The following is a 24,592-nucleotide window of genomic DNA, read 5'->3' as shown; positions in this document are numbered from 1 at the left end:
GCCACAAGCAACAAGTAGCTCATGTCAAAGAATCATCGCCGCACATGCGCAAAGCGATGGCTATTGTGAATCTCTGATGGCGTCCCCGTTCAAAGTCCGCGCATGCTCTGTTTGGAGCATTGAGGCATACCTTCTTCTACGCCCCTTCGAAAACTAGGGCGGGTTCTGCGCGTGCATGTTGCGGGCGTTGTCGATGTGGCAAATTCTAGCGCATGCGTATTCATGGTCTCCTAACTGCGTCACAATCTTTTGAAGCTTTAAAATTTATATTTTTTAAAAGCATACGATTTAGGTTTAAAATAGAATGGAGCTACCGTGCTTTGATTTAAATTTAATATCGGATTTAATCTATTAGAAGTTAATTTTGGGCGGGGTCACTCGCTCCATGCTTTGTTCTCTATCCGCAGCGCGCCGAGACGGGAGGAGGGATCTTGGCGAGGGAGTGGCCTCATATAAAATACTCTGCGCGCGCCCTGGTCGGCCATTCTGGGGTCTGTTTAAAGGTGAGTACGATGTCTCTGGACACGTTATCGTGGGGAACGGCTTGGGAGGGGACAAAAAGGGTTACGTTATTACTGCTTTTGTTCCCTTTTCCCCGTATTAAAGAAGTCGTGCTTAATACTTACAAATTCCTTATTGTCTATTTGGCTATGTTGAAGGTAAATTGCCCCTTCCAGGAGTCTTAGGTCAATTTTCAATGAAGCCCGAGCCACTCCCTAGCGACCAGCTAAACTTAAAATTCAGGCTTTTGTGACTTTCTGTTTTAATTTCGGGTTTCATTTGTCCCATTAAAAGTCTTGCCTTAATATTGTATAATATGGTTATATATTTTTATTAAATACAATTATTTTTATAATCGTGATCTTTTGGGGGTTTTAACAAAAAATCTTAATCTTATTTTTTTTTATCTCTCTTCTCCTGTTCTAGGTTTGGCTTTGGTCGTGAGAAACTGCTGAATTTACTTCGGGAAACAAAGGGAAAACATTCCCCACAGTTGAGCCTCTGAGAAGATACACAAAAAAAGCCAGCTAGCATTTTCGATCGCCTGTCTTGGGAAGCTGTTAACGTTCTTTATGACTTGAAGGAGAACAACTGCCACTAAAAACATAAAAAAACCAAAATTAATATTTACCAACAATCCTCCCTGAGCTTTTTTAGCAAGCAGCTTTTTGTTTCTTCATTGACCATCAAAAAAGTTGCTATTTTTAAAAAATGAGCAATACCAAATTCATTTTTTTCTTTAAAAACAAAGCTTAATCCAAAAAAGCTAAACCTTGAGGCGCTGTGGACGAGAAAAATAATTGGATAGTAAGTGTCGCATTTTCAACCAACTGACAAAAAAAAATTCATCCATGTGGAAGTGAGCTAATGGCACGAAGAAAAGACCAAAAAAAGTGGAGGGGAAGTGGGGATTATTTCAGGTGTTAACCCTTACAATTTGGGCATTTTGCTATCAAAAATGCATATTTATAAGGAGTTCGATGGCAGTCTTAGATAATCCATCGTCTCCAGGACTGTCAAGGGTTAATGAGCTCCCACATAATAGATGGTGGTAACTGAGCCATAAAGTACTGCTTCTTTGTGTGGGAGACGTGGAAGTTGAGCTAAATAAGCAATCTGTACATAAAGATTGCGGGGTAAGAGTGGAAGGGATCAAGAGCAATAACTCTGTGTAGTAGTCAGCAATGAGTCAGCTTAAAATACAGGATTATCTGTCATAGCCTCGTCTATTTTTAAATTTGATGTCAATGTTAAAAGTTTTTGTGATTTTTTTTTACTTGCAAACTTTTCTAATGTATATATAGGTATGTAAATCTGGAAAAAAACTAAATGGCAATCTAGAAATAAAGATTGCAAGATGGCTTGGGAAAATCGTTTTAAACCAGTCCAATATATTTTAAAACCCTCATTAATTGAAAGATCTATTGGACTCAAATGAGGTCTAATGTGCTTTTAAAATGTTCGTCCTTTTTATATTCCCACTCCTCCATTCTTTGCTGCAATATGGCGGTGATATTTTGTCTTTTGTCCCTGACGAGCAGCATTGTATTTTTCCTTTACAGGATGTTTCCATTTTTATTCCAACCCCCCTCCCCCATCTGTAGTGGGAAAGCATGGGGGGCTATTAAGGCTACAAATACAAATAAGGGGGAGAGATTCTTGGGAATCTCTGGCACTCTGAAGAGACTTTGTAATTGTATGTTAAATAGGTTCTAGTTTATAGAACTGACATAATAAGATACAGAGACGTGTATGTAAAGGGGTTGTATTGCTATAGTTTTCTCAATAGATTCCAAAGCCTCTTGCTTTTTTTCTAGTCTGCTTAAAATGGCGCTTCTGCCTCTTCCTCTGGTACAAGAGAACCCACAAGGCTTGCTGGGCAGGGAGCTGATGTAAGCAGCTTGTAGCAAACTCCTCCCCCTGAATAGCTTTCATTCGGCGCCCGGAGCAAGCAGTCACGGAATGGAGGGGAAGGAGAGATGGTGGGGGAGGGCAGGATTGGCTTACCCTTAACCATCCTCTCGTCTAAAATGATCTAATGAAATTGCACTCCCACTTCATCTACAGGAAACTTCTAGGTGCAGTTTAATATAAGTGCAAAGTATAATCATAAATCCACTGGGTTTCTTTTTAGGTTCCAACATCACATGCGAGCTATGGATTTCAGTGATCTCTCCATGTTTGCTGTATTTTGCATCAAGACAATTTGGTTTAAATGCTTATAGTAGTAATAGGCAGGCAAACTGTTGTGTGTTCTTCTCTTCCCCCCTCCCTTTTTTCATCTAGTCCTAGGATTGTTCAGGAAAGCAGATTATTTTAATAGTTGAACAAATTGTTAAAAGATGAAATGCTACCACTGGACCCCGAATGTTTAGTAAGTGTCACTGACACTTGCTGGCACTAATGACAAAAGGTTGTGGGGGGGCTTTGCTCTGGCCGCATGCACATGAATGTCTGGGGTCAGGGGGTAAGTTTGTATTAATTTGCCACATTCCACAGTTCCTGTACAATGTACTAGGAAAGAAGTGATCATTAGGAAAAAAGGGAAGCCAGCACTTGTATTACCTCATCAATGGGAGGGAAACAGCCACAATTCCACCTGGTAAGCAAAATCTTTCTGGTATTAATTACATTTCACAACCTTCATTTCTGTTCCAGACCACTTTGTCGTAATTTTTTTGTTTTTGCTACTGTTCTCTTCCATTGTCAATGCTGTGCAGTGACACCAACTGATGCATGCAGGCTGTTAAGGGTGTTAAATGTTTGCCAATCTGCTGAGGACATTAGTTATTTGAAAACAAGGAATCTGGTTTCTTAAATGGGTCTGCATGAGCATCAAATAGCATTTAAGAGATGCTGCAATTATGTTTTTCTCCATTAAGTCTTGGTACTTTATTCTGGGGGGAAATGTTTCACAAAACAGTACTTAATGCCTCCATCTACACCCTCCGGTGGTAGCATTTCATATTGTAAGCTCCCTTCCCAGTGAATCAATGACATGGTTCTGGTTAGAAAACATGGACCTGGTTGCATTAATTGAAGCACTTGTCACTTCAGCTTGAAGTAAAGAACCTCTCAAAGTGCTTTGTCAGGGCCAGGTCCTTATCTGGCTAACTTTAAACAAGGGATGGAAACAATGAGACGTACTCTGCTGTGAGGACATCGCTCTTAACAAAGGAGTACAACTAAATGAACGACTACTGCATCTCAGTGCATGAGCGCAGAAATTAAGTTGTCTGATCATGCGCCCATTTAAGTGAAGTGCATGATTTACCTTCAATCATGATAACATTAATTAGAGGGGTAATGACTTAGAAGAATAGTACATTACTGCCCACAATAGGTAAAGGATAATAACTATTAGCCATCTTAATTGTACCTTAGGTTTACCCAAAATTTGAGAGGTTTTTCTTTATTGCTTCAGCAACTACAATACTCTGGTCAAGAATAGGTTAACAGATTGTAAAGTTAGGCTTTACACTTTAAAAGTGCTGTGTGACCCTAGCGTGGAAGTTAAATAATTAAGTTAGTATTACTCTTGCTGTTTCGGAAGCATAATGGTATACCTAGTAAGTCCTTCAAAACAGTGAAGTGAAAGGAAGGCACATTGGGGAAAGATTCCCTTCAGTTACCTTATTCATAGGTTCCCTCCCATAAAAGGGAAACAATGCTTTTAGAATCCTGGTTTGCTTAAGGTTCTAAAACTTTGATTCTGGAAGCCTAGAAAATAGCTGCAGTCCTGTTAAGCAGCCTGCTTTAGGAGTTGTCTCTGGATCCTGATAACTAAATCCCTCTGTCAAAATAGTTCCATTGTTATGTCGGCCCCTTTGGTGAGGCAATGAAATGTCATAAGACTTGGGGGCACAGAGGTTAGCATGATTTCTTGTATATGATGTAAAACAGCTGGTCGGTTGACTGCACTTTATCTTTCCAAAGAAAGATAACAAGTCTGTGACATCCCATTTCCTTCATCTTACTGTACAGGGACCTGGCAATTGAATTTAGAACCTTGTCTCAAATTTGATGAGTTAGTTCATCCTTCAGTCTGGTCCTCTGCTTAGAGGAACTGGGGAGGGAAGCACTATTCCTTTGCAAGTAAATAGCTAGTTCTCCATTTGCATTGGCCAAGAACAGAATCAGCAGTTCTGAACACTTTTATTTGGAATATTGATTAGTCCTAACTTTCAAGTAAGTGGTCTGTAAATCACAAAGTAGGGTTGTGGGCTATCACTTAACTTCTCCAGCTTCCTTTAGGAAGGGTTTCAAACTGCATTCTGCCAGAAAGTGATCTGGAAGGTGACTGACGAGCAGCCATGTTGCTGCTGACATACCAGCTTGCTAGAGTTGGGCTTACTTGGAAATTGGCCTCTGAGTGAAACAGGATTTACTTCCAAGTAAACATCTTCAGGATTATACCGCATATGAACACCCTTCTGGAATCTTGGCACGGTCTGAAAAGCAGTATACCTAATTCAAAGGCTTAGCATAAGAAAGCACAGAGATGGGATTTCATTGTTAGAAACAGTATGATAGTGTGGCCAGAGAATATGGTATTGGGGGGCTGCTACTAATGTAATTGCCTTACAGTTGACAGATAAACTGGGTACTGGGACTGCTAGCTTCTGAAATGCTGGCCTTGAGTGAACTGCTTGTCTGCTACAGTTCAGTTTCTCAGTACAACAGAAGAATGCTTGGAGGCCTTCAGCGTGCTACATTAATGAACTGAGTACTTGTGCTTCTACTGCATTACTGTTCAGTGGGGGGGTATATGCAATGGCAACTCAATCTGTGGTAATTCCCTTGGGAACACATTTTAAAAACATTTCACTAACATTAATAGGATTATAGGATATGAAGATAACTCTTCATTGGATTAAAATCCTGATTCCATGCTCTAAACTGTAAGTACAAAATAACTCTCCCATGTCATCCAATCCTAGAGAATTTATTTTCAGGTGGATTGGAGCATTTGGGAAGAGAGTAATGCTAAATAGATTATTAGAACTGCTTTGCTTGTGTTTCCTGTGACATTCAGTATGTGTTTCTCCCCCAACCTCTGGTAATGGTAATTTTGCTACTTGCCTACATGTTAAGTCTGCTCCAGTGAGCCCAAACTAGTTTAAAAAGGTCCTCCAAAGCGCTTTGCATTATTAGCTCAGCAATATAATGGAGGCACACAGCTGTAGGTGATTGGCTTACATCAGACAATGGTTGCCCACCATTTGGCAGCAATTAATACACAAAGCACTCCAATGGGAATACCTTGTTAGGAACCGCTTGAGGTTCCTTGCATTCTGGCCCTCTGTGCTAATGTTTCAGCTCAGGGACAGAAGTTTGATTTTAGCTTTGTACAATGGAGATAAAATGTTCAATATTACCTCACAGGTGTCAAAATCAAAATGCCTTATCTCTGCCTAGACATTGTAAAATAAACTGCAGTGTTTGTATTGCAAATTGGGACTATTGTTGAATAGTAGTGTTTTATAATTGGTTAACTTTTTAACTACAGGAAATGTCACTACACTATTCCATGACTTTTGTTTAAAACCTGCTAATAGTGTGCTAACTCCTGTTCAAGGATTTCTCCGTTGACATACTATTATTTATTATAGGTTTTGTATCAGTGGCAGTTTTGATGGGATCAGGGTAACTGGCACAGCAGCTAGACTTGTTGAGTTGCATCCAGTTCTTATATAGTACATCATTAGAAGCTTTTATTGCCATGTGACATTGCATTTACTGTTGCGGGATGCTAATGAATCCCTGACTTCTGAGGGGAGAGAGAATAGTTATTTTTAAATAGAATTGGCATGACTAATGATAGAGTTCTTGATACTGTAAAGTCACTGCTTTTCACGTTCCTTGCGTGCAATTAAATTGAGATGTTCAGTTGTCTTCTGTAAAATTGGTTCTATGGGAGACAACAGGGTTCAGTCCTGTCTCCCTCCTGAAGCAGGCCAAAATGCCCCTTGAAATGCTATTTCTGGGTGGTTGTGGACCCTCCCAGGAACAAACGGGAGAGTGAAAGAGTTGCTACAGAAAGGGGAAACTGATCCCCTGTGTGGATCATTTTACATAATCCAGCGTAATTTGTTTATAGAGATCTTTTAAATGAACACTTTGATCCTGAAGGCAGTATAGAAGTGGTTCAGTATTTCAGATTTCAAGTAAGTTAATGTTTTGTGCAAAGTAGTGGAAACAAAATGATCTGTCTTTTTTTGGAAGACATGTCTGACATGCCAGTCTTGCTCCATGCTGAGTTGGCTTGCCTGGTCACTTCTTTTAGCTATGATGCCAGTTTGTGGTACTGAGATTAGGGCCCTATATACTACACTGAAATTGCTTCTTTAAAATTAGGCCCAGTCTAGGTCAGCTTTCTCTCCCCATTGGAAGAAACTATTAGAGTTTTCTTGCAATAGAAGTAAAGTTTTTGAGCAGTATGATCATATGCAGAAGTTCCCATCTGTGCCATTCTGTAAACTATAGGGAGTTTACCTGATGGTGGCTATTATTGGAATTGATAATCTCAGGTCTAATCAAGATTTGGATTGTTGGAAAGGAGAAAATTGTGAAGATTCATGTGGTAGAAGGGCAGTTAGGTACTGAAAGCTCTGTATGGCTTGCAATAGAGAATAGCATTCAGGCTTCATTTAGGACTCGGCCAAGTACAGGAAAACTAGCAAAACAGCATGCTTGTGTGTATTTGCTAGTCCTTTAATACTTGAACCACTGAGTACAGCTTTCTGTATGATGCATGGTCTTGTACTGCTCCTATAATAGACAGACTGAGGATTCCCGCTATTACATTGGCAGGATCAGTTGGAAGGTTTTCCCTTGAGGCATGATTTTGACCTCAAACCCTTGTCTTTGTAGGGAGTTGAGCTTCCTACAGTGATGTGGACATTTGCATTCAGTCAATACCGTCCACTATAATTTTTCTGGTTTTCCTATGCCTCTATGCAGCCTGATCCTCCCAGTGCTCACTTAGAAGCATGTCCCATCAAGTTCAGCAGGACTTGCTCCTAAGTAACTGGGATTGTAGTGGTAATTTTGCAGACTGTATTTTGTCTGAGCAATTTGTGTTTTAGAGAGAACAGTGTAAAGCGTGTGCAGTGTAGCAGGGATGATAAAGCAGTTTGGGTTAGCTATATTTGGCTTGCACAGGTAGATATTTTAATGTTGCTGTTTTGGAAATTATAGGCAGATGTGGTAGACAGAATTGAATCTGGAAGAGAAAAAACAGTAGTCTGGGAGTTCTGTGAAGGTTACCTTAAAACAAAAATTAGAATGAGCATTTTATAACTTGATTTTTAAGAATATAACACATTGTGGATATATGGTAGCCTGACTTGGTTTCCAAGAAATTTAAAATGATGCTTCCATTTTGATATAAACTTTTTTTATGTTGGAAGCAAATGCATATGATTCCATCTTTAGTGGGAGACTCAATTCTCATTTACTGGGCACTGCAGTCCTAAGAATGGAAAATTGGACAGTTTTTGGTAACGAAAATTACCTGACCTGGATGTTCATCCTTCATTTTGAATTGTGCAAAGTACTCTAATAACACAGGTACATGAATGCTGTGTTTATGTTAAGAAGTATTGCTTGTGGTTTAAGGTATAACATCTGATTTCCCCATATACACATTTGTAGGAGAGGTAAATGCTTAGTCTTGGTGGCCTACTCATCTACATAATATTATTTAACACTCCTTGGTAAATCACTAAACTAAAAGACATCCTATATTACTATATGACAGGATTTTATATGAGAATTATTCAGCCCTTTAAATCATATAAGCACTTAATCTTTTAGAACTGTGTAAATTGAGGTCCTCTGTTTTCAGTTTTGGCTCCATTGAGGCCAGAGATTACTTCTGTGGAGATTAATTTTTCGGAATTTACAATGCAAACACTGCAGTTTTGTAAATGTGAAGGATCCTAAAAAACTAAAGATTAAATGAGGTTATACTTGTTAGAAGAGCATATAATAACTAAGTAACTGTAAATAAGAGTAGACATGTTTCATGACCATTTAGAAATGTCTTTGGTGGGCGGGTGTCACACCAGTAAATGTTTTTTATATAACATTCAGAGAGTAAAGAGTATTGATGTATCAAACTACTACAATTCCTGTGACATCTTAAATGCTAACATACATTCTTGCATAAGTATTTTGAGTAGATGCCACTTTTAACAGGGACATGGTTGAGGCCTTCTAGTTCATGAAATATTGTACTATAATACATTAGTTGGTCTTTAAGATGTGACAGGACTGTGTTTTTTGAAGCTTTATTTTTAATCTTGCAAGTGCACCAGATAAAACTCAAGACCTGTAGTCACACCAAGATCTAAAACAAAACTAATTCATTGTGGGTCTAGAACAATAAAAAATCGTGGGAAATTCAGCCACAAACCAGTAGATACAGAAGCTGGAAAATGCTAGTTTCTTTTCTGTAGATACAGAAATTTACTCAAGCTAAGTAGTGGGTGGTGGTCTTCCAAGTTATATTTCTTTTAATGGGGTTAGAACTGTTAAAGATACAGCAACTTAGTGGTGCAGCTAAATTGAGCCAGGCTTGTCTATGAAGGGTGTGGGGTGGAAGAAGTTTAGTGATCTGACTTAGGACTCAATAATTTAAATGGGAGTGAATCTGCCATTGGGTCAACTTTTTCATCATTCTGGGCTGTAACCAAACATCCCATATCCCATATGTTTGGATATTCTCCATAAGAAGAGACCTCTTCCACACCTTACATAAAGCAGAACAAATTAAAATGGCTTAAATTGTCCCTAGTAACGTGTTGTTTTTCCCCCCCCAATCTCTCCTGGGAATATAGTATTGGAAAGTACCAGAATGACAGCTCTGGAGACTGAAGTCCTCTACCACCAAAGCAGGCTGAGTTCAAGCATCATCAGTCCAAGTCTTCCTTACCAGTTCATCATAGCCTTGCATGTGGCAGGCCATAATGTGGGGTGAAAGGGGAGTTCAGTCTCCAAAGCCCACTTGTCATCTGGCCACCACAGGGTGAACTGATGTCTGTGGATCTTCAGTGAATGTTAGACAACTTTACTGATGCCATATTTTTTTTGTTAAAAGACTGTTCTGCAAGCAGTTGCAAGCTGGTAACATCTACTTTCCCTCCTTCCCAGCTGTCCACAATTATCACAGTACTTGGATTTTATTTCCTTTCTTATGCATACATAGGTATATGGAATGGAACCCCTTCCATTCATGGAGATGTCGGCTTTTTATGCTAACTGAACTCAAGACATAAATGCAAAGCCGCTGGATTTAGGCTGTGCTGTTTTTCTATTATAAAAAGTAAATGAGGGTTCCATGTGGAGATCAATCTGCTACAACAAGAGTTATGAAGGCTCTTCCAGGGTGAAATACTCCCTTCCTAATGTGATGACCAATGGAAGACTTGCAGCTGGGATGCGGTTTAGAATGTTGACTGGGTTTCTTTAGATCTCATCCAGCACATGACTTAACTGGCAGCACTTACTTGGTATCCTTGCTAGACAATACAAAGGATCAGCCATCCTGCAGGCTTTTTAATTGAAGATAATACAAAGGAGTATTCCTTCCATGGGTCACTAAGCAACATATACAGTTCTTAACTGCATGAAACAATGTTGCAATGACTTCAGGTACTTGGGGAATTACCCACTTAAACTAGTGCTACACACAAATAGCAGCAACTTCATCTCTGTAGGGCATCTAGATGTAATTGAGTAGAATGGCAATTGGCATGGTAGCTGCAAGTTTCTCAACAGCTGCCGCTTATCGGTGTGTGACAAGCTGTTGCTTTGTAGCCTGGAACTGGCGAATGCATACACATGGGGGTCAAATACACGGCTTGCTTCAGAGATTGTAAACCAGGGAGTGAAGAAGAGACGGTCTTTATTCTACCTTGCTGTAAAATCTGTAAGTTTTGTGTGTGTGGTATACAATCACTAAGTCAAAACAAAGCTATTCAGCTAGTTATTCAAGGACTGGTTGACAGTGAACCAGCTTTCACTCCACATCCCCTACAAACTTGCTGTGGATCAGTAACTTCTTCAGAGCAAGGCAGCTTAAAGTTCCATTTCTCATATAACTAGGTCCTTCCCTTATTCTGACAGCTGACATCCCTAGCAACTTGATTCGCATTTCCAAGGAATACATCTGATGCTAGGGAAGGGATCACTGCTTAAAATAAGCTAACATTCCTGAACATTAGGCTATCCTGCATATGCTCAAAGGTCCAATCAAAAGTTGGTATTGAAACTGCATATAACAGATGTGGGTCTTTTACTAATGTGGCATGCACACCATAACACTGCACAGAAAATTCCCAAGCTGTGCTGTCTACCTTAGCTTCATGGAGCAGGGGTCTAACTGAGAACATGCATAGTTTCAAAGTCTGTAGCACTATGTGGCCTTATGCTCTACTAAGGAATATATCCATTTATGGATTTGGGCTCAGTGTGGTGATCTGCAGGATAATTACCTGAGAGGCCCAGTGGAATTGAGTGTTCTATAACTACTCTGTGTAAGGATTCTAGGGTATTGGTGCAAAGGAAAGAGCTTGCTCTCTTCTAGCAGAGGAATTGTGAAGTGGTAGGCTTTAGCTCTTTCTTTGTCTTGCCAACAATAAGTTGTTGGGTCCAAGATGCATTTTTAAGAACTAATACAATAATTGCTCTGAAGTAAAGAATAGTGGCCCTTGTTCTCTAGCCATTTATCTGTTTTTCTATGAAGCACTGTTGTGCACTATTTTAAAACTAATATTGTGGACATAGCAGATGTTTTGCCATCAATGTGTTGCTTGTTTTAATATTTTAGCTTCACACACAATGGTGATCATTTGCATTGTAGCTTCTCCATCTTGCCAAATTATTAGCTGGTTTGGGGGAATATGACCACAGGCTTCTCAAAATGTATGAAAAGGGCACCATCTTAAACAGTTAAACCCTTCAGGACCCTTACGTTCAATGGGCTTAGAAGGCTGTAATTCCACTAAAGTTGGTAGTGCAGTTTCTTTTGGCTGTCCAGACCACACTATTGTTTTGTAATGAAACTCGGCCAATGAATAAGGCCTTTTTAAAACAGTTTTACTTCATTTAGAAAACAGGAGGAGGAGCACTTTTTGATTCTGGGTATCCAAGAAGATTTGAACCAACAAGCCAACTCATTCCATTTCATGTATAATAACCAACTAAACAGCCAGATACTGTATTGGCCCGAAAATGTTGCAAGTTGGCTTTCAACAGATTTCATGTTTCAAAGATCATGTTGAAGGCAGTAATGGCTTTAGCAGCACAAAAGGCTCTGATTTCTTCACTCTACTGAAGTCTTCACTGTACTAAAATCCTTTGTTTTAAAGCATAGTGGTGTATAGTTAAGGGAGTTTCCTGTTCATTCCAGAAATACTATTTTAGATTGTGTTGAATAAGTAATGAACAAATTACCTCTTGGGTTATAAATCTGGAAACTTTGCCTAATGTGGATTTTCTGAGGAGTGGAAATATGATAATACTTTGCACTTGGTAGGGCATTAAGCTGTTTACAGGAATTTTTATGCTATATATTTAACCTTGTGCATTTTGATTTTTGGGTTGAGTCTAGTAACTACAGTAATCTCCCATCCCCTGTATTTTAACAGTCTTTTCCACCATGGGCTCCAGACCAATAGACCCAAAGGAACTCCTGAAAGGACTGGATTGCTTCCTTGGCAAAGATGGAGAAGTGAAGACTCATGAAGGCATCACTAAAATTTTCAGGTAGGTGTTTAGCATAAAGGATATAATTGAACTGTGTACATGTTTCACTTAACCGTTACCCAGAACAGTGCTCATTGTACTGTATTATGTAATTTGTGGACTACACATCAGGACAAATAAACGGAGTAATGGAAGCAGGGCTTTTTTGGTAGAAAAAGCCTGGCATGAACTCATTTGCATATTAGGCCACACCCCTGATGTCACCATTGTTTCACATAGGGCTTTTTGTAGAAAAAGCCCAGCAGGAATTCATTTATATATTAGGCCACACCCCCTGACACCAAGCCAGCCGGAACTGTGTTCCTGCGCCAAAAAAGTCCTGAATGGAAGTAACCAGTAAAGAATGGAGGGATTTTTTAGTAGTGGGGTTTCCCAAATTAACACACACCCCTCCCAGCAGTCCTTGCTTTCCCTAGCTTGTAATGCATGTGGAATAGCTACCTACCCATCTGGCCTGTAGATGTCAGATAAGCAATAATTTAAAATGAGTTACCAGGGGAATGTCATGTAAATTAAATTGGGTCCCCAATGCAGATGCGGGTTAGCTGCTTGGGTGCTTGCATAGAACTCTGAAAGCCAGTTATTGAGAATTAAGAAAAAACAGATTGAGATAAATGGAATTTTTGTCTCTCTTAGCAGATGGGACTCTTCCCATATTCTCTATAACTATTACTAACTTCTATCCAGCAAATTATTTTTTTCCTTGCTTATTCTACTGTTAGTAAAACTAAAGCAGTCTCCATGTTTCTTTCCCCCCACCACCACCAATTTTAGTTTAATGAAAGATGCTCAGAAGATGGTCAGTCGCTGTATTTACCTGAACATCTTGTTACAGACCCGGACACAAGAAATCCTGTCAAAGTAAGAGCTGGTCAATATTTTAAAAGAATGGGATTGGGCCTGCTGGTTTCAGGGGCAACAAGAAGATATGATTTGGTTAGGCGGAGCTATTTACGAAGGACTTCAGTCTCCAGTTTCCATAAGAGGGACATGAGCAGAGTTGGAAGGAGAATGCAATGACAGAGAGTGGCATCTGTAATTTATGTCGCTACCAGGTTGTCAGTTAGTCGTCAGCTGGTCACTTGGCTGAAGTCTATGTAGATATGCTGTCTGGGGTTGGGGAAATAATTTTATGTCTGCAAATTAGGCAGTTTTTAAATAAAAATTTTAGACTTCAGTTTTTCAAGTAACAAAAGGAAGAAAGAATACAAACATAATAAATACCAGTGTAGGTGGGAAACAGGAGGCTGTAGCCAGGGGGGTGAGAGAGCAAGCACTGGTCTTGACTCCTGACCACTAAAAACCTTGAAATCAAATTGTTTCTTTTTTAAGCCATCAAGATGCTTCTCACCCATTGTCAAGTATTCCTCTTCCTTATTAGGGCTAGACTTGCTTTTTAAAAAACAGAAGTAGAGTTACAGAACACTAGGTTTGGTTAGTATTCTATAGGAGAAACATAGTGCTGCTGTGTTCCTAACTAATACAGTCTTGCCAAATTCGTGACTCCCATCCCAGATTCAACCAAACAAAATGGATCCTGGTCTGGAGAAGGGAAACCTGATTCTGTATATAAACTTGGTGGCTCAGAGATGCTTTGAAAGCTGTTGAGAGCGTTTTGTCTGGAAACCTAGTTGATAAGAAGTTGAAGGTGACATTCCTTTGGTGGTGCAGCTCACAGCACAGTCATAGCAAACCTGAGGAGCTAGGCCAGGATGCTAGACCGGTGGCTGTAGCCTTTGTTTATGGGAATGTGGATGATAAGGAGAACCTCACGAAGGGACTGGTTGTTTTTTCTTCAGAAAGAAATGTGGATAAGCAAAACTGCGAAAGTTGAGCTCCACCTCTGTCCCCACCTTGGATTGGATATTGTCCCTGATCATGTTTTTATAGCTCTTGGCTCCTTTGTGGTAGGCCATTGGCTTTCTGGATAGATAGCTATGAAATTGCTTTGAAAAAGAATAATTAAATGCACTTAGCTCTTAATTAGGTGAGCTAGAACTGATTAGGAAGATAGAATACTTGAGTGATAAAGAGTATTGTTTTCATTGTGATGTGTTGCTGTTCACTAGTTGCTTTATAATTGTATTTTTGCATATTTCTTCCTATATTCCTTCTACCCCCTTTCACTCACAATCACCCCTCCAGTGTTTGTGTATTAGCTATTGTACTTCAAACTGTTAGCTTAGTATTAATGGGGTGGAATCAGACCCAGATTTACCGTTCCTGTGTTGTTTGCTTGCTTATAATTATTCTGGGCTCTTACTGAACCCTACTTAGATGGAAGGAGTGCAGTGTGATGTGGAAGTTAGAGAGTATCAGACTAGGATGAGGGAGGCCTGCTTTCAAGTTCACATTCCGTTACAAAGTTCACCAAGTGATCTTGGGCCAGTCACTTTCTGGCTCAGCTGTATCACAGGGTGGTTGTAAGACAGGGGAAGAGGACCATGTATGCCACTGTGAGCTCATTGGAAGAAGGGTGGGATGAAGATTAAGAATGGGTAGAAAGGCAAGCACAGTTGTCAGTGATCTTACCTCCACAATATGTGTTTCTTTCCACAGATTCATCCAGGCTGGTGGCTACAAACTCCTCAACACCTGGTTGACCAGCTCAAAAGCTTCAAACAATGTGCCCCTGCTTCAGCAGATCCTGCTTACACTGCAGCACCTACCCCTCACAGTAGATCACCTGAAACAGGTTAGTTGAGGAAGAAGCAGCTGCATCCATTGCATCAGGTGATCTTTTACAAGGGGGGGGGGGTGGCAGCAAAAATGTGCTAAAGGATGGATGGATTAGTAGGGTTTGATAAGTTTCTCTTTCCCCTTACATTCTTGTATCTCTTCCAAATACAAGACTTCCTGATGTCCTACTGAGGGTGCACAGTCTTCTGGCTTTGTTTCATGCAATTTAAATGTTGCATACCCTTTAATTTGTTTCAGAATAATACTGCCAAGCTGGTGAAGCAGCTCAGCAAGTCCAGTGAGGATGAAGGTAATATTTTACATGTATTTATTTATTTAAAATAGTTGCGCATGAATGTTTATTTAAAAGCCTCTCTTTGGGCATCTGTTAAGTTCTGCTGTGTGCATTCTTGGGCATTGTGGGGGGGGGAGGCGTGTACAGCCATTAATGCCAGCTCATCATGCACTTGCATATCTTTTCTCTTTTCTAGAGCTTCGCAGGCTGGCTTCCATACTGGTCAGTGACTGGATGGGTGTTATCCGCTCTCAGAGTAGCTCACAACCTACAGGTAAGTTGCTTTGTGTTCTCCTGCAGCCATTGTTGTGATAACCAAGTCCAGAATAAAATCAACAAATCAATACTCTATTGTCAATATATTATCACCCAGAGAAGAATTATACCTACATTCTGATGGTCTTAGATATGTATTAATTTATTTGAAACATTTTGATGCCACCTTTCCACCCAGAGTCCCCTCTAAAGCAAGCCAGAGGGGTTTATTCTTAAATAATTCACTTTACAGCGATGGATGAGCTTCTTTCCAGGAATGTAAATGTGGAGGAGGCACCTCTTGGCTCTGCAAGGGTGAAACTATGATTGGGTGTTGAACTGAAAGACTGATTGTCCTTTCCTGCCCCTCCTGAAAAGGCGAGAGTACCTCTTGCACAGTGCCTCTGACCTTGTTGGTTCCTTCCAGAGCGAGACAAGAAAAAGAGGAAAGAGGAGAGTAAAAGCAAAGCAGTTGTTCAAGAGAAGCCTCAGGAAACCAAATCGGAAGCCAAGCCTGAGGAGACCCCCGAGAAAAAGAAAGAGAAGCCGAAATCTCTGCGCACTACAGCACCCAGCCATGCCAAGTTCCGTTCAACTGGTAAGGGGGTTGTGTGTGTACACTCTGGCCTGCAGGAATAACATAGACCACAGGAGTAAAATACTACCTCTAGAAGCAGCTTTTCTTAAATGGGTGGGTTCTGGGTTTCTAGAGGGCCATTTGATGTTGCAAGTGGGATCTGACGGTTGCTGTTGCTTGTAATGTGCAGGTTTGGAAATGGAGACTCCATCGCTCATTCCTACAAAGAAGAATGCCAACATGGCCGTAACCGCCGAGAAATACAACCTTAAGCCAATACCACTGAAGAGGCAGAGGTAGGTCCCTGGGTCATGATAGCCTTGGAGGAAAGAATTTAGTATTCTTTGACCTTTGTTTGTCACTGATGTTGGGATCTGAACCTGGGGATATACTGCTTAACTACTGCAATCTCTCTCTATAGGACATAATAGTATTTATGAAGCTAGTGCTTCATTGGGTTCTAACAATGGCTTTTTGGGTGAGAGCAAGGCACCCCTTGACTCTATCTGGCTAAGGGTGGGACATGGGATGTAGTTTGTTTACTTTGAAGATTTTTATGCCACCTCTCCAGAGAGCCTGCTGAAACCAGTTTACAAGTAAAGCATTGTTAAAACATAATGCAAGTAATTAACAGTCAATATAGTATTAGTTTGGAGGCTCCATAAATAATTTGGATGCCAGATGCTGCATTGAATTAATCAGCCAAATTGATCCACCAGCTAAGACCAACCATGCACTATCACCCACAGAATTCAAAATGCTATTAATTTGTCAGTCCTTATTGCTATCAAGTGAGGTTTCCTGTGCTGGGGACAGGGACCTGGCCACTAAGTTATGTATGTCAGAGAATACTGTAAAATCTGTCACATACCAAGAAAATAAAATGGGGACAGGACCATCTGTGCTTTTGTGTGCATGATGGGTTTGTATTAAAATAATGACTTTCCTCTTCTGAGTTCATTTGGCTGTCAGCTAAGGAATAAGCAGGAACTATAGGAGGGAATTGCCATTCCCACAACCTGCTGGTGCATTTATCACCTTTTAATTGTGTCTACCTTTTCCTTCCCACAGTACATCCATCCCAGCTGGGGACAACCCACCAGCTGAGAAGAAATACAAGCCTCTCAACACCACTCCAAATGCCACAAAGGAAATTAAAGTGAAGATCATCCCCCCACAACGTAAGTTTTCTCTCTGTTGATGCAGTCTTCATAAATTTGTTCTCCAGAGTAGTAAGGTGCACCAGAGTTGTTGGTGGCAGAGCTCTGCCCTTCCTAAATGAGACTGGTGGGCACTAAACTTGAGCTGAAAAGGCTCAAATCAGAGAACCACTTTTCAAGCTCTCTTCTTCATTTCCCCCCAGCAATGGAAGGTTTGGGATTTTTGGATGCCCTAAATTCCGCCCCTGTCCCAGGGATCAAGATCAAGAAGAAAAGGAAAGTCTCGTCTCCAACAGCTGCTAAGGTAAGAAGGCAGTTTGAAAACTGTACTGCAAACCATTCTTGGCTTTTCAGAGTGGAGTGCAAGGCCTGCGCTGGTGGTGTTAGTGCCTAAATTATGGTTTGGTGTGTCTTTCTCAATCCTCAGCCAAGTCCTTTTGAAGGGAAGCCAGCCCCAGAGACCAGTACTGCCAAGCCATCATCACCAGAACTGACTCCTGTATCAGAGCCCTTGGATGCAGATAGACCTGGCACTCCAGTACCAGCTGTGGAGGTTCCTGAGCCCACAGAGACAAGTAAGCAAGGCACAGCTACAGTAACGGGAGAGTAGAATGCACCCTGGTGTTTCCCCATGCTGCTGGGCTCCTTCAGCAAGCCATTGCCATCCCGAGAAGAGGTTCTTGGAGATGGATTCTGGTTAAATGTGTCCCTCAGTCCAGTGTCCATTGTAGTCTGGTGGGCCTTTGCTCATCTGTCTGTTCCTGATATTCAAGGCATCTGAAGTCTTGTCACCGACACTTGCGTGTGTTACACTTTTGTAGGCTCTTCTGAGCAGGGTGGGTTGCTGGATCCCAAACCAGCAGAGAGCCCAGTTGATTCAACGCAACTGACAAAGAAGGGCAAGAAGAAGAAGACAGTGAGCTGGCCTGAAGAGAGTAAACTGCGGGAGTATTTCTACTTTGAACTGGATGAGACAGAGCGGGGTGAGTGGCGTCTCTAAATCTGCATATATTACATACATTCACTTAAATCTGTATATGTGGTCCGCTAGTCATTGATCAGTACAGGCCTCTGCTCCCCCCCACCCATCCCACCTACTTAAAGTCTTGCTGAGCCACACTTTAGCTTGCAAGATCCTAGCAGGCACTGGACTCATCCTTTTTTCATATGTTCACAGCCATAAATGCTCAGACTTGCTTTTATATACACTATAAAAACTGAAATTCTTAGGAAAGTTAACTCAGAAGCCTGTGCTCCATCCTGTGGGTTTTCTGTACTACCTCAGAATCTTTGCATAGTGTAAAGCCTTGCTGGTTACTTACACATGTATATTTATTCATTCTTACCAGGGCTTGGTTCAGCCTCCATTGTTACTTCCTTCCTTAGGTACATTTACACCTTTCCATTATTCATGTCATGCAATTAGTATAGGCTTTTCCAAAGCTTGTCCTACAATAATCCAGTTACTCCTTAAAATGCTGTGGTCCTGTAGACACACAAGTGTCCCTATCCCTGTGGTTCCCCAAGGATTTGCCAGCTCATGTGTTTAGCTGACCCACCTCCTTCTGTTCCATCCCCACAGTCAACGTGAACAAGATCAAGGACTTCGGCGAGGCAGCCAAGCGAGAGATGCTGATGGACCGCCATGCCTTTGAGACTGCCCGTCGGCTCAGCCATGATGCCATGGAGGAGAAGATCCCCTGGGTCTACCCAAAGCCCATCGACTTGCTTGCCCCACTAGTGCAGCCAGGAAGTGGCAGTCAAGAGAAATTCACTCAAGCTGAACGCGAGAAAGGCATTCTACAGGAGATCTTTCTGTCAAAAGAGAGGTGAGCTGAGTGGTCGGCAGACTTGAGAGTGCATAATTTTGCATGGGCAAGACTCCTAGGCTCTTCTCCTGGCATTTGTGCATGTGGGTGGCTTCTAGGGGTTAAGAAAAAAATCTTTTCCTAAGACTCTGAAGTTCTCTGTGTGAGACCCATACAAAGAAGATTGGCTGGGGCATTGATGGACTCAGTAGGAAATACTCGGAATGTAACTGAAGTTTGGCAATTCACCCAAAGAGGCTGCAGCAGGTCATCCCTGCTAAGGAATTTTGAGTGCAGGGACACACAAAGACTAGTGTGGAGAGAGATCTATGCCTAGTTCATTCTGAGCAGATCTTGATAATGCTGCTTTTTTCTCTTTATCTCTTCTGTAAGTTTTGGTCTTCCCAGTTTTTATGAGGCAGACAAAGGTCTAATTGGGGGCAGCTGCCCATCTGGAATTTTAAGTTTTCTGGTCTTGTCCCCCCACAGACTTAATAATCCTGACTTTGGACAAACATGCAATTTTCTGTCATCTTCTCTCTGTCCCTGTGTTAAATCCAAGCTCCTCTTTGCTCTTTCATTCTAGTGTTCCTGACAGTCCTCATGAGCCTGACCCAGAATCTTATGAGCCAGTGCCCCCCAAGCTCATCCCTCTGGACGAGGTAAGTGTGTCCCAGTCCTCTTGCATTCCATTCCTTTGCTCTGAGCAGAAACTCTAGTGGGCTGCAGCAGGAGTGGGAGTGATAGCCAGGGATCATTTTGGCATTGTGGAGCAGGACAAGAATTTTTTTGTTTAGAGCAGGGCAGCTGATAGGCAAAGCTTCTAGGCTCCATCTCAGGGAGGGTATCTGTTAGAATAGCAATACCAGCAATCCTGTGTTCTGTGCCATTTCCCCCTTTCTCTCTGTCTCTGTTTCCCCTCTGTGTAGGGGAAACAAGCTGGAGAAGAGGCATATCCTAGTTATAAATAAGCGCAGCTGATTCCCCCTCTGAAGTAGAGCAGCCAGCCCCCCCCTTTTCTCCATCACTCCTTCTTACCAATCTTCCCCTCTGGGTTTGAGCAAGCCAGCTCCCCAGTAGCCATCCCCTCTTGACTCCTTGTGTCTCCTCTGTCACCTCTCTCAGGAATGCTCCATGGATGAGGCTACCTACGAGGAGAGACTCGACCCAGCCACCGCCTCGCAGTCTCCGGATGGAGCTGGGGGCTCCAAGCTGCCCCCGGTCCTGGCCAACCTCATGGGCAGCATGGGGGCAGGCAAGAACCCTCAGGGCCCCAACCCCAACTCTTCTCTCAACGTACAAGAGATCCTCACTTCTATCATGGTAACTAGAGCTACCACAGTGCTGTCTTTTAACAGCAGAACAATTAATGGCAGTTGTGCTGGGAAGGAGGGACCTACTGGGCCTTCTTGCCTCTGTGCGTTTGAGCTGCCTTTGTCACTGTCCTTCAGCATAGTAGAGGACAAATCTCAGCTAGTCCACTGTGTTCATCTGAACCCAAACACCTTCAAATAGGTGTAGCTATCGGGCCCAGAAATGACTCCTGCTTTTGGTCCTGCTCCTCTCTGAGTTCCCCTACTGCACCAGGAAAAGAAGCAGACAAATGGGATTCTTCCCGGAAGCCCATTTTCTGGCTTAGATCAAGACTTATTGACTTAGGTAGTTGAAAAGTTGCCCCTAGGTAGTATTTCCAATTAGGGGTGAATGCAGGACAAGCATAGGAAACAGCAGCAGATTAGGGCTATCCCATAAGCTTTCTCTCTAATCCCGGGGCTTTTCTCACATTTAACCACAGGGAGGCTCAAACAATCATAAAACGGAAGAATTGATGAAGCAACCAGATTATTCAGACAAAATCAAGCACCTGCTGGGCAATTTACAGGGACAGCCTGGACCAGGTCCTTCAGGAGGTAAGTTGGTGGCTGTCCCTTTTTGAAGCCCCCTCTTCCCTGCCCCCCATCTTGTGCTGATTCTGACAGGCAATAAGACCTGAGAACCACATGTTTCTATCAACCATTCTCCTATATACAATACAGCTTCTCCCCAACAGGGGACTTGGAACGTGGCAGGGTAGCACTACTTTTCCCCATCTGAGAACTGAGTCCTGAATAGTTTATTTATTAATGGGCAAAACATTTATGTCCCACCTTTCCTTGTAGCTCAAGGCAGTTTACAATAATGGTTAAAAACATTTTCAGTTTAAAAGCAGGAAAATTCAGTTAAATAAAATAAGATTAAAACCACTTGTTGCAGGACTGTCAAAAGGAAGGGTGTGCTTGATCTGTGTGCTCTGTTTGTTTTGCAGTTCCACATGGGCTCCTTGGACCAGGACCTGGCCCAGTTCCTAATGGATTCCCACAAGGGCCAAAGAATATGCAGCACTTTGCTCCTGGAGGGCCAGGACCCATGCCTGGTAAGTGCAGAGAGGTTTTTCCAAGCTTGACAAATACCAGCATGATACACTGTGCTGGAACTGGGAGGAAGGAAAAGGAGGGCATGGTGCTAGGGCATAATCTGTGGTGGGCTGTGAAAGGAGACTTTTTATCCTGAATCATGCTGATCATGTTCCTCTTCTGTTCTCCTTAGGACCACATGGAGGCCCAGGAGGCCCTAACATGCCCCCAGGCCCTGGTGTACCGAGCGGGCCTCGAATGATGGGTCCACCTCCTCCACAGTGCAATGATGGCTACTGGGACCCTCCAGATGGTGGAATGCGTGGTGGGCCCCATGGAGGCATGAGGGGTGGCAGCCCTGGCCCCGGCCCCAGTCCTTTCCATCGTGGGCGTGGTGGCAGAGAGCCCCCTTACCGTGGGCGTGGAGGCGGACGCAATGGTGGGCCCCCTAACGGCAGGGGTGGACCTCCAAACAGCAACATGGGTGGTGGCCATGGAGGGGGACACGGAGGTGGTGGTGGCCACGGAGGAGGCCATGGCGGTGGCCACGGCGGTCATGGAGGAGGGGGACACCCTGGAGACCACGGCAGGGGACATCCAGGAGGCCACCCAGGGGACCACAGCAGGGGCTATCCAGGAGACCACGGCAGGGGACATCCAGGAGGCCACCCTGGGGACCATGGAAGGGGACATCCAGGGGACCACGGCAGAGGTCATCCAGGGGACCACGGCTGGGGGCATGGAGGAGGCCATGGTGGAGGTAAATACTGGCAGTGTGGATTGCTCTGCCCTGATGGTTTGGGATGGGATGTAGAAAGGGTTTGGATCAAAGTGCAGTTTTAGGGAGGCAGGGACTTCATGTGTTGGTGGGTACTTTTGTTTTCTTTGGCTACTAAAAGGTGGGTTTTTCAAATGGATTGATTCTGGGCTGGATTGAGTGAAGATTCCTTCTTCCCACTGTCAAGGCATGCTGGCAGTTGTAATTTCTGTGTAAATCTGCTGAAGCAGAAGCAGTAGTCTTTATTATTGTTAAAGCAGGGCCATGTACTGCATTCTGGGTTCTTGATGGAGTCTGGCTGGGGAGAGGAGTAGAACCATGCATGTTGCGGGCAGTGATGCCTGGATTTCCTAGATCTTCCTGCTGCAAAAGCTGACAGTCCTCTTTCTTTTGTGCCTCTCAGACAGGTCAAAGCGCCCCGTATGTCGTCACTTCACAATGAAAGGCAGCTGTCGATATGAGAACAACTGTGCCTTCTACCACCCTGGAGTGAATGGGCCGCCATTGCCCTAGCCACAAGGACCTATTCCTCTTTGCCTCTATCTTTTAACTGTGGTGTCAGTGCACATTCCTATGCCATGGACTATGGGGGCTTGAACCCCCAGCTCTGGACTCTTGCTGCATCCACCATTTTATGGCTTCTGTGAGGCCCTTTGAATGCTTGGGGCAAGAGGAAGTGGCTGATCCCTCTTGCCATATCTGCTGCTACTGGTGAAATGCCACAACCCACAGAAGAGGAACCACTGGGAGAGGAACCTTCTCCCTCTTGTTTGTGGGGCAAGGAGGCAACCAATGACTTGAAAGCACAAGAGACTTGTGGATTTTTTTTTAACTATTTGTGTAAATAGCCCTATGGAAACCAGCAAAGGAAGAGGGGACACTCCACCACACAGTTCTGCTTGGGTTCTTTGTTGTATTCTGTCTGCAGGTTCCCAAGCACCAGACCTGCACTGAGAACTTTTTGCTTTGGTCTGGAGAAACAGCTGGAAAATTTGGCTCTTTTAGGAACATGCGTGTGAGACAGATAGAAGTGAAGCAGCTGCCTGTAGATCAGTTGGCTTTCCTCTATGGGATCTTTACTGTGCCTAAAGACCACATGGGGTGTGGGGGGAATTCCAGCAGCTGCCCCATTGCACAATATCCTCTTTACCCATAGTGCCCCACCTTCTCTTTGTAAAGTGCCCCCTGCAGTGCCCCCACTGACTGCAGAGATACAATTTCCCTTGGTGCTAAGGCTGTCATTGGGGGAAATCTACCAACTGTTTTCTGTGAAAACTCAACTCTAATAATTTTGAGGGGGAGGGGTAACTTTTATTTTCCTGATTACATTGTTGTTGGCTATGGGTTGTTTTCTTTTTCTTTTTAACTGGCTCACAAGATGTGGACTCTTCACTACATCTTTTGTCTCTTTACTCTTCCCCCTCCTCGCCCCTAGTGGGTGCAGCAGTCTCTCCTGAGGGGAAGAGATGTTTCCCTCTGTGTTTTGTATATTTTGTACATTAGTAATAAACATGATGGAAAAAAAGACATTCTCTAATTTAACCATGATAGCCTAGGTTATTCTTTGTTGTGTTGTTTTCACTAAAGTGAAAGGAGAGCTTCTGAGCTGCACTAAAAAGTAGTTTAGAGAGGTTCTAAGATTTCCTCAGTCCAGCATATTTACCTGGAGCTTCAGAACCAGGAAACCTTGTCTCAAACTGAACAAAATAGTGCTTCAGTGGCACCTTCATAAGTGACAAATTTTACTCCAAGGTAAACTTTTTATGAGCTCTGGCTCACAAATACTCATGCTGGACTAAATGTGTTTAGGCTTTGAGGTGCCACTAGACTCCAGTTTTGTTCTGCTACAGACTAACACAGCTCCCCATCTGGAACTGGCTAGAAATGTTCCTTTTTTATTCTGTAAGTTCACAAATAGGTGGAATATTTGTACAAAATCTAGTTTAGTGTGTAATGTTGGGAATTTAGACTCCTTGCATAATTCTGGCCTTGTGCTTGTAGTATTTGCAAACAGTGTGAAAAGTAGATATTCTCAGGGAATAGTCTACTTTTCCAATTTTTTAAGGATTTGAAGACTTAATATCACTTTTATTTTCAAAGAAAGAGAGCAGACAATTTGTTATCTCCTAACTGCAGTACTTTTTACCAGAGGATTCCATTTGTTTTAGCTACAAAGTTTCTGAATACTATATAGATTTAACCTCTGTGTATCAAGTACCTCTCAGACAGGAGAGGACCAAAATCCTCTCCTGTCTGAGAGGTACTTGAGTCACAGAGGTAAAAACCTATATAGTAACAAGCTTTCTGCAGATTAAAGAAATGCCACTACCTTGTCCTACGTCATTCTTCTCTGACCTCTCCCCCCCCCATTTGC

At 42.6% G+C, this 24,592-nt stretch overlaps 1 protein-coding gene across 3 annotated transcripts; it reads left to right on the top strand.

Annotated features, from left to right (window-relative positions):
- Nucleotides 1-20: 20 nt before the first annotated feature.
- PPP1R10 (protein phosphatase 1 regulatory subunit 10) lies at nucleotides 21-23,760 on the top strand. Of its 3 annotated transcripts, XM_060239203.1 has the most exons (20): nucleotides 21-503; nucleotides 928-1,308; nucleotides 12,156-12,273; nucleotides 13,048-13,134; nucleotides 14,833-14,968; nucleotides 15,211-15,262; nucleotides 15,444-15,521; nucleotides 15,930-16,100; nucleotides 16,270-16,375; nucleotides 17,151-17,260; nucleotides 17,443-17,543; nucleotides 17,667-17,814; nucleotides 18,061-18,222; nucleotides 18,822-19,068; nucleotides 19,634-19,709; nucleotides 20,173-20,370; nucleotides 20,843-20,957; nucleotides 21,353-21,460; nucleotides 21,634-22,200; nucleotides 22,622-23,760. In XM_060239203.1, the coding sequence occupies exons 3-20, from the start codon at nucleotides 12,167-12,169 to the stop codon at nucleotides 22,729-22,731; spliced, it is 2,679 nt and encodes an 892-aa protein (XP_060095186.1). In that variant the 5' UTR covers nucleotides 21-503; nucleotides 928-1,308; nucleotides 12,156-12,166; the 3' UTR covers nucleotides 22,732-23,760. The 3 variants fall into 3 exon arrangements, with proteins under 3 accessions (XP_060095186.1, XP_060095185.1, XP_060095187.1); XM_060239202.1 differs by lacking the exons at nucleotides 21-503; nucleotides 928-1,308 and adding an exon at nucleotides 2,561-2,579; XM_060239204.1 differs by lacking the exons at nucleotides 21-503; nucleotides 928-1,308; nucleotides 20,173-20,370 and adding an exon at nucleotides 2,561-2,579.
- The last annotated feature ends 832 nt before the right edge of the window (nucleotides 23,761-24,592 follow it).

This window comes from Heteronotia binoei, chromosome 5 (genome assembly GCF_032191835.1).
Source record: "Heteronotia binoei isolate CCM8104 ecotype False Entrance Well chromosome 5, APGP_CSIRO_Hbin_v1, whole genome shotgun sequence".
Classification (NCBI taxonomy): Eukaryota; Metazoa; Chordata; class Lepidosauria; order Squamata; family Gekkonidae; genus Heteronotia; species Heteronotia binoei.
This window is presented reverse-complemented; position numbering and strand designations above follow the sequence as displayed.

What these genes read in the sequence shown, in the direction of transcription:
- PPP1R10 (XM_060239203.1), top strand. Translation starts at nt 12,167, where the DNA reads ATGGGCTCCAGACCAATAGACCCAAAGGAACTCCTGAAAGGACTGGAT. An exon ending in TGCCAAGTTCCGTTCAACTG is followed by an intron (nt 16,101 to 16,269) that starts GTAAGGGGGTTG and finishes TGTAATGTGCAG; the next exon opens with GTTTGGAAATGGAGACTCCA. An exon ending in ATACCACTGAAGAGGCAGAG is followed by an intron (nt 16,376 to 17,150) that starts GTAGGTCCCTGG and finishes TCCTTCCCACAG; the next exon opens with TACATCCATCCCAGCTGGGG.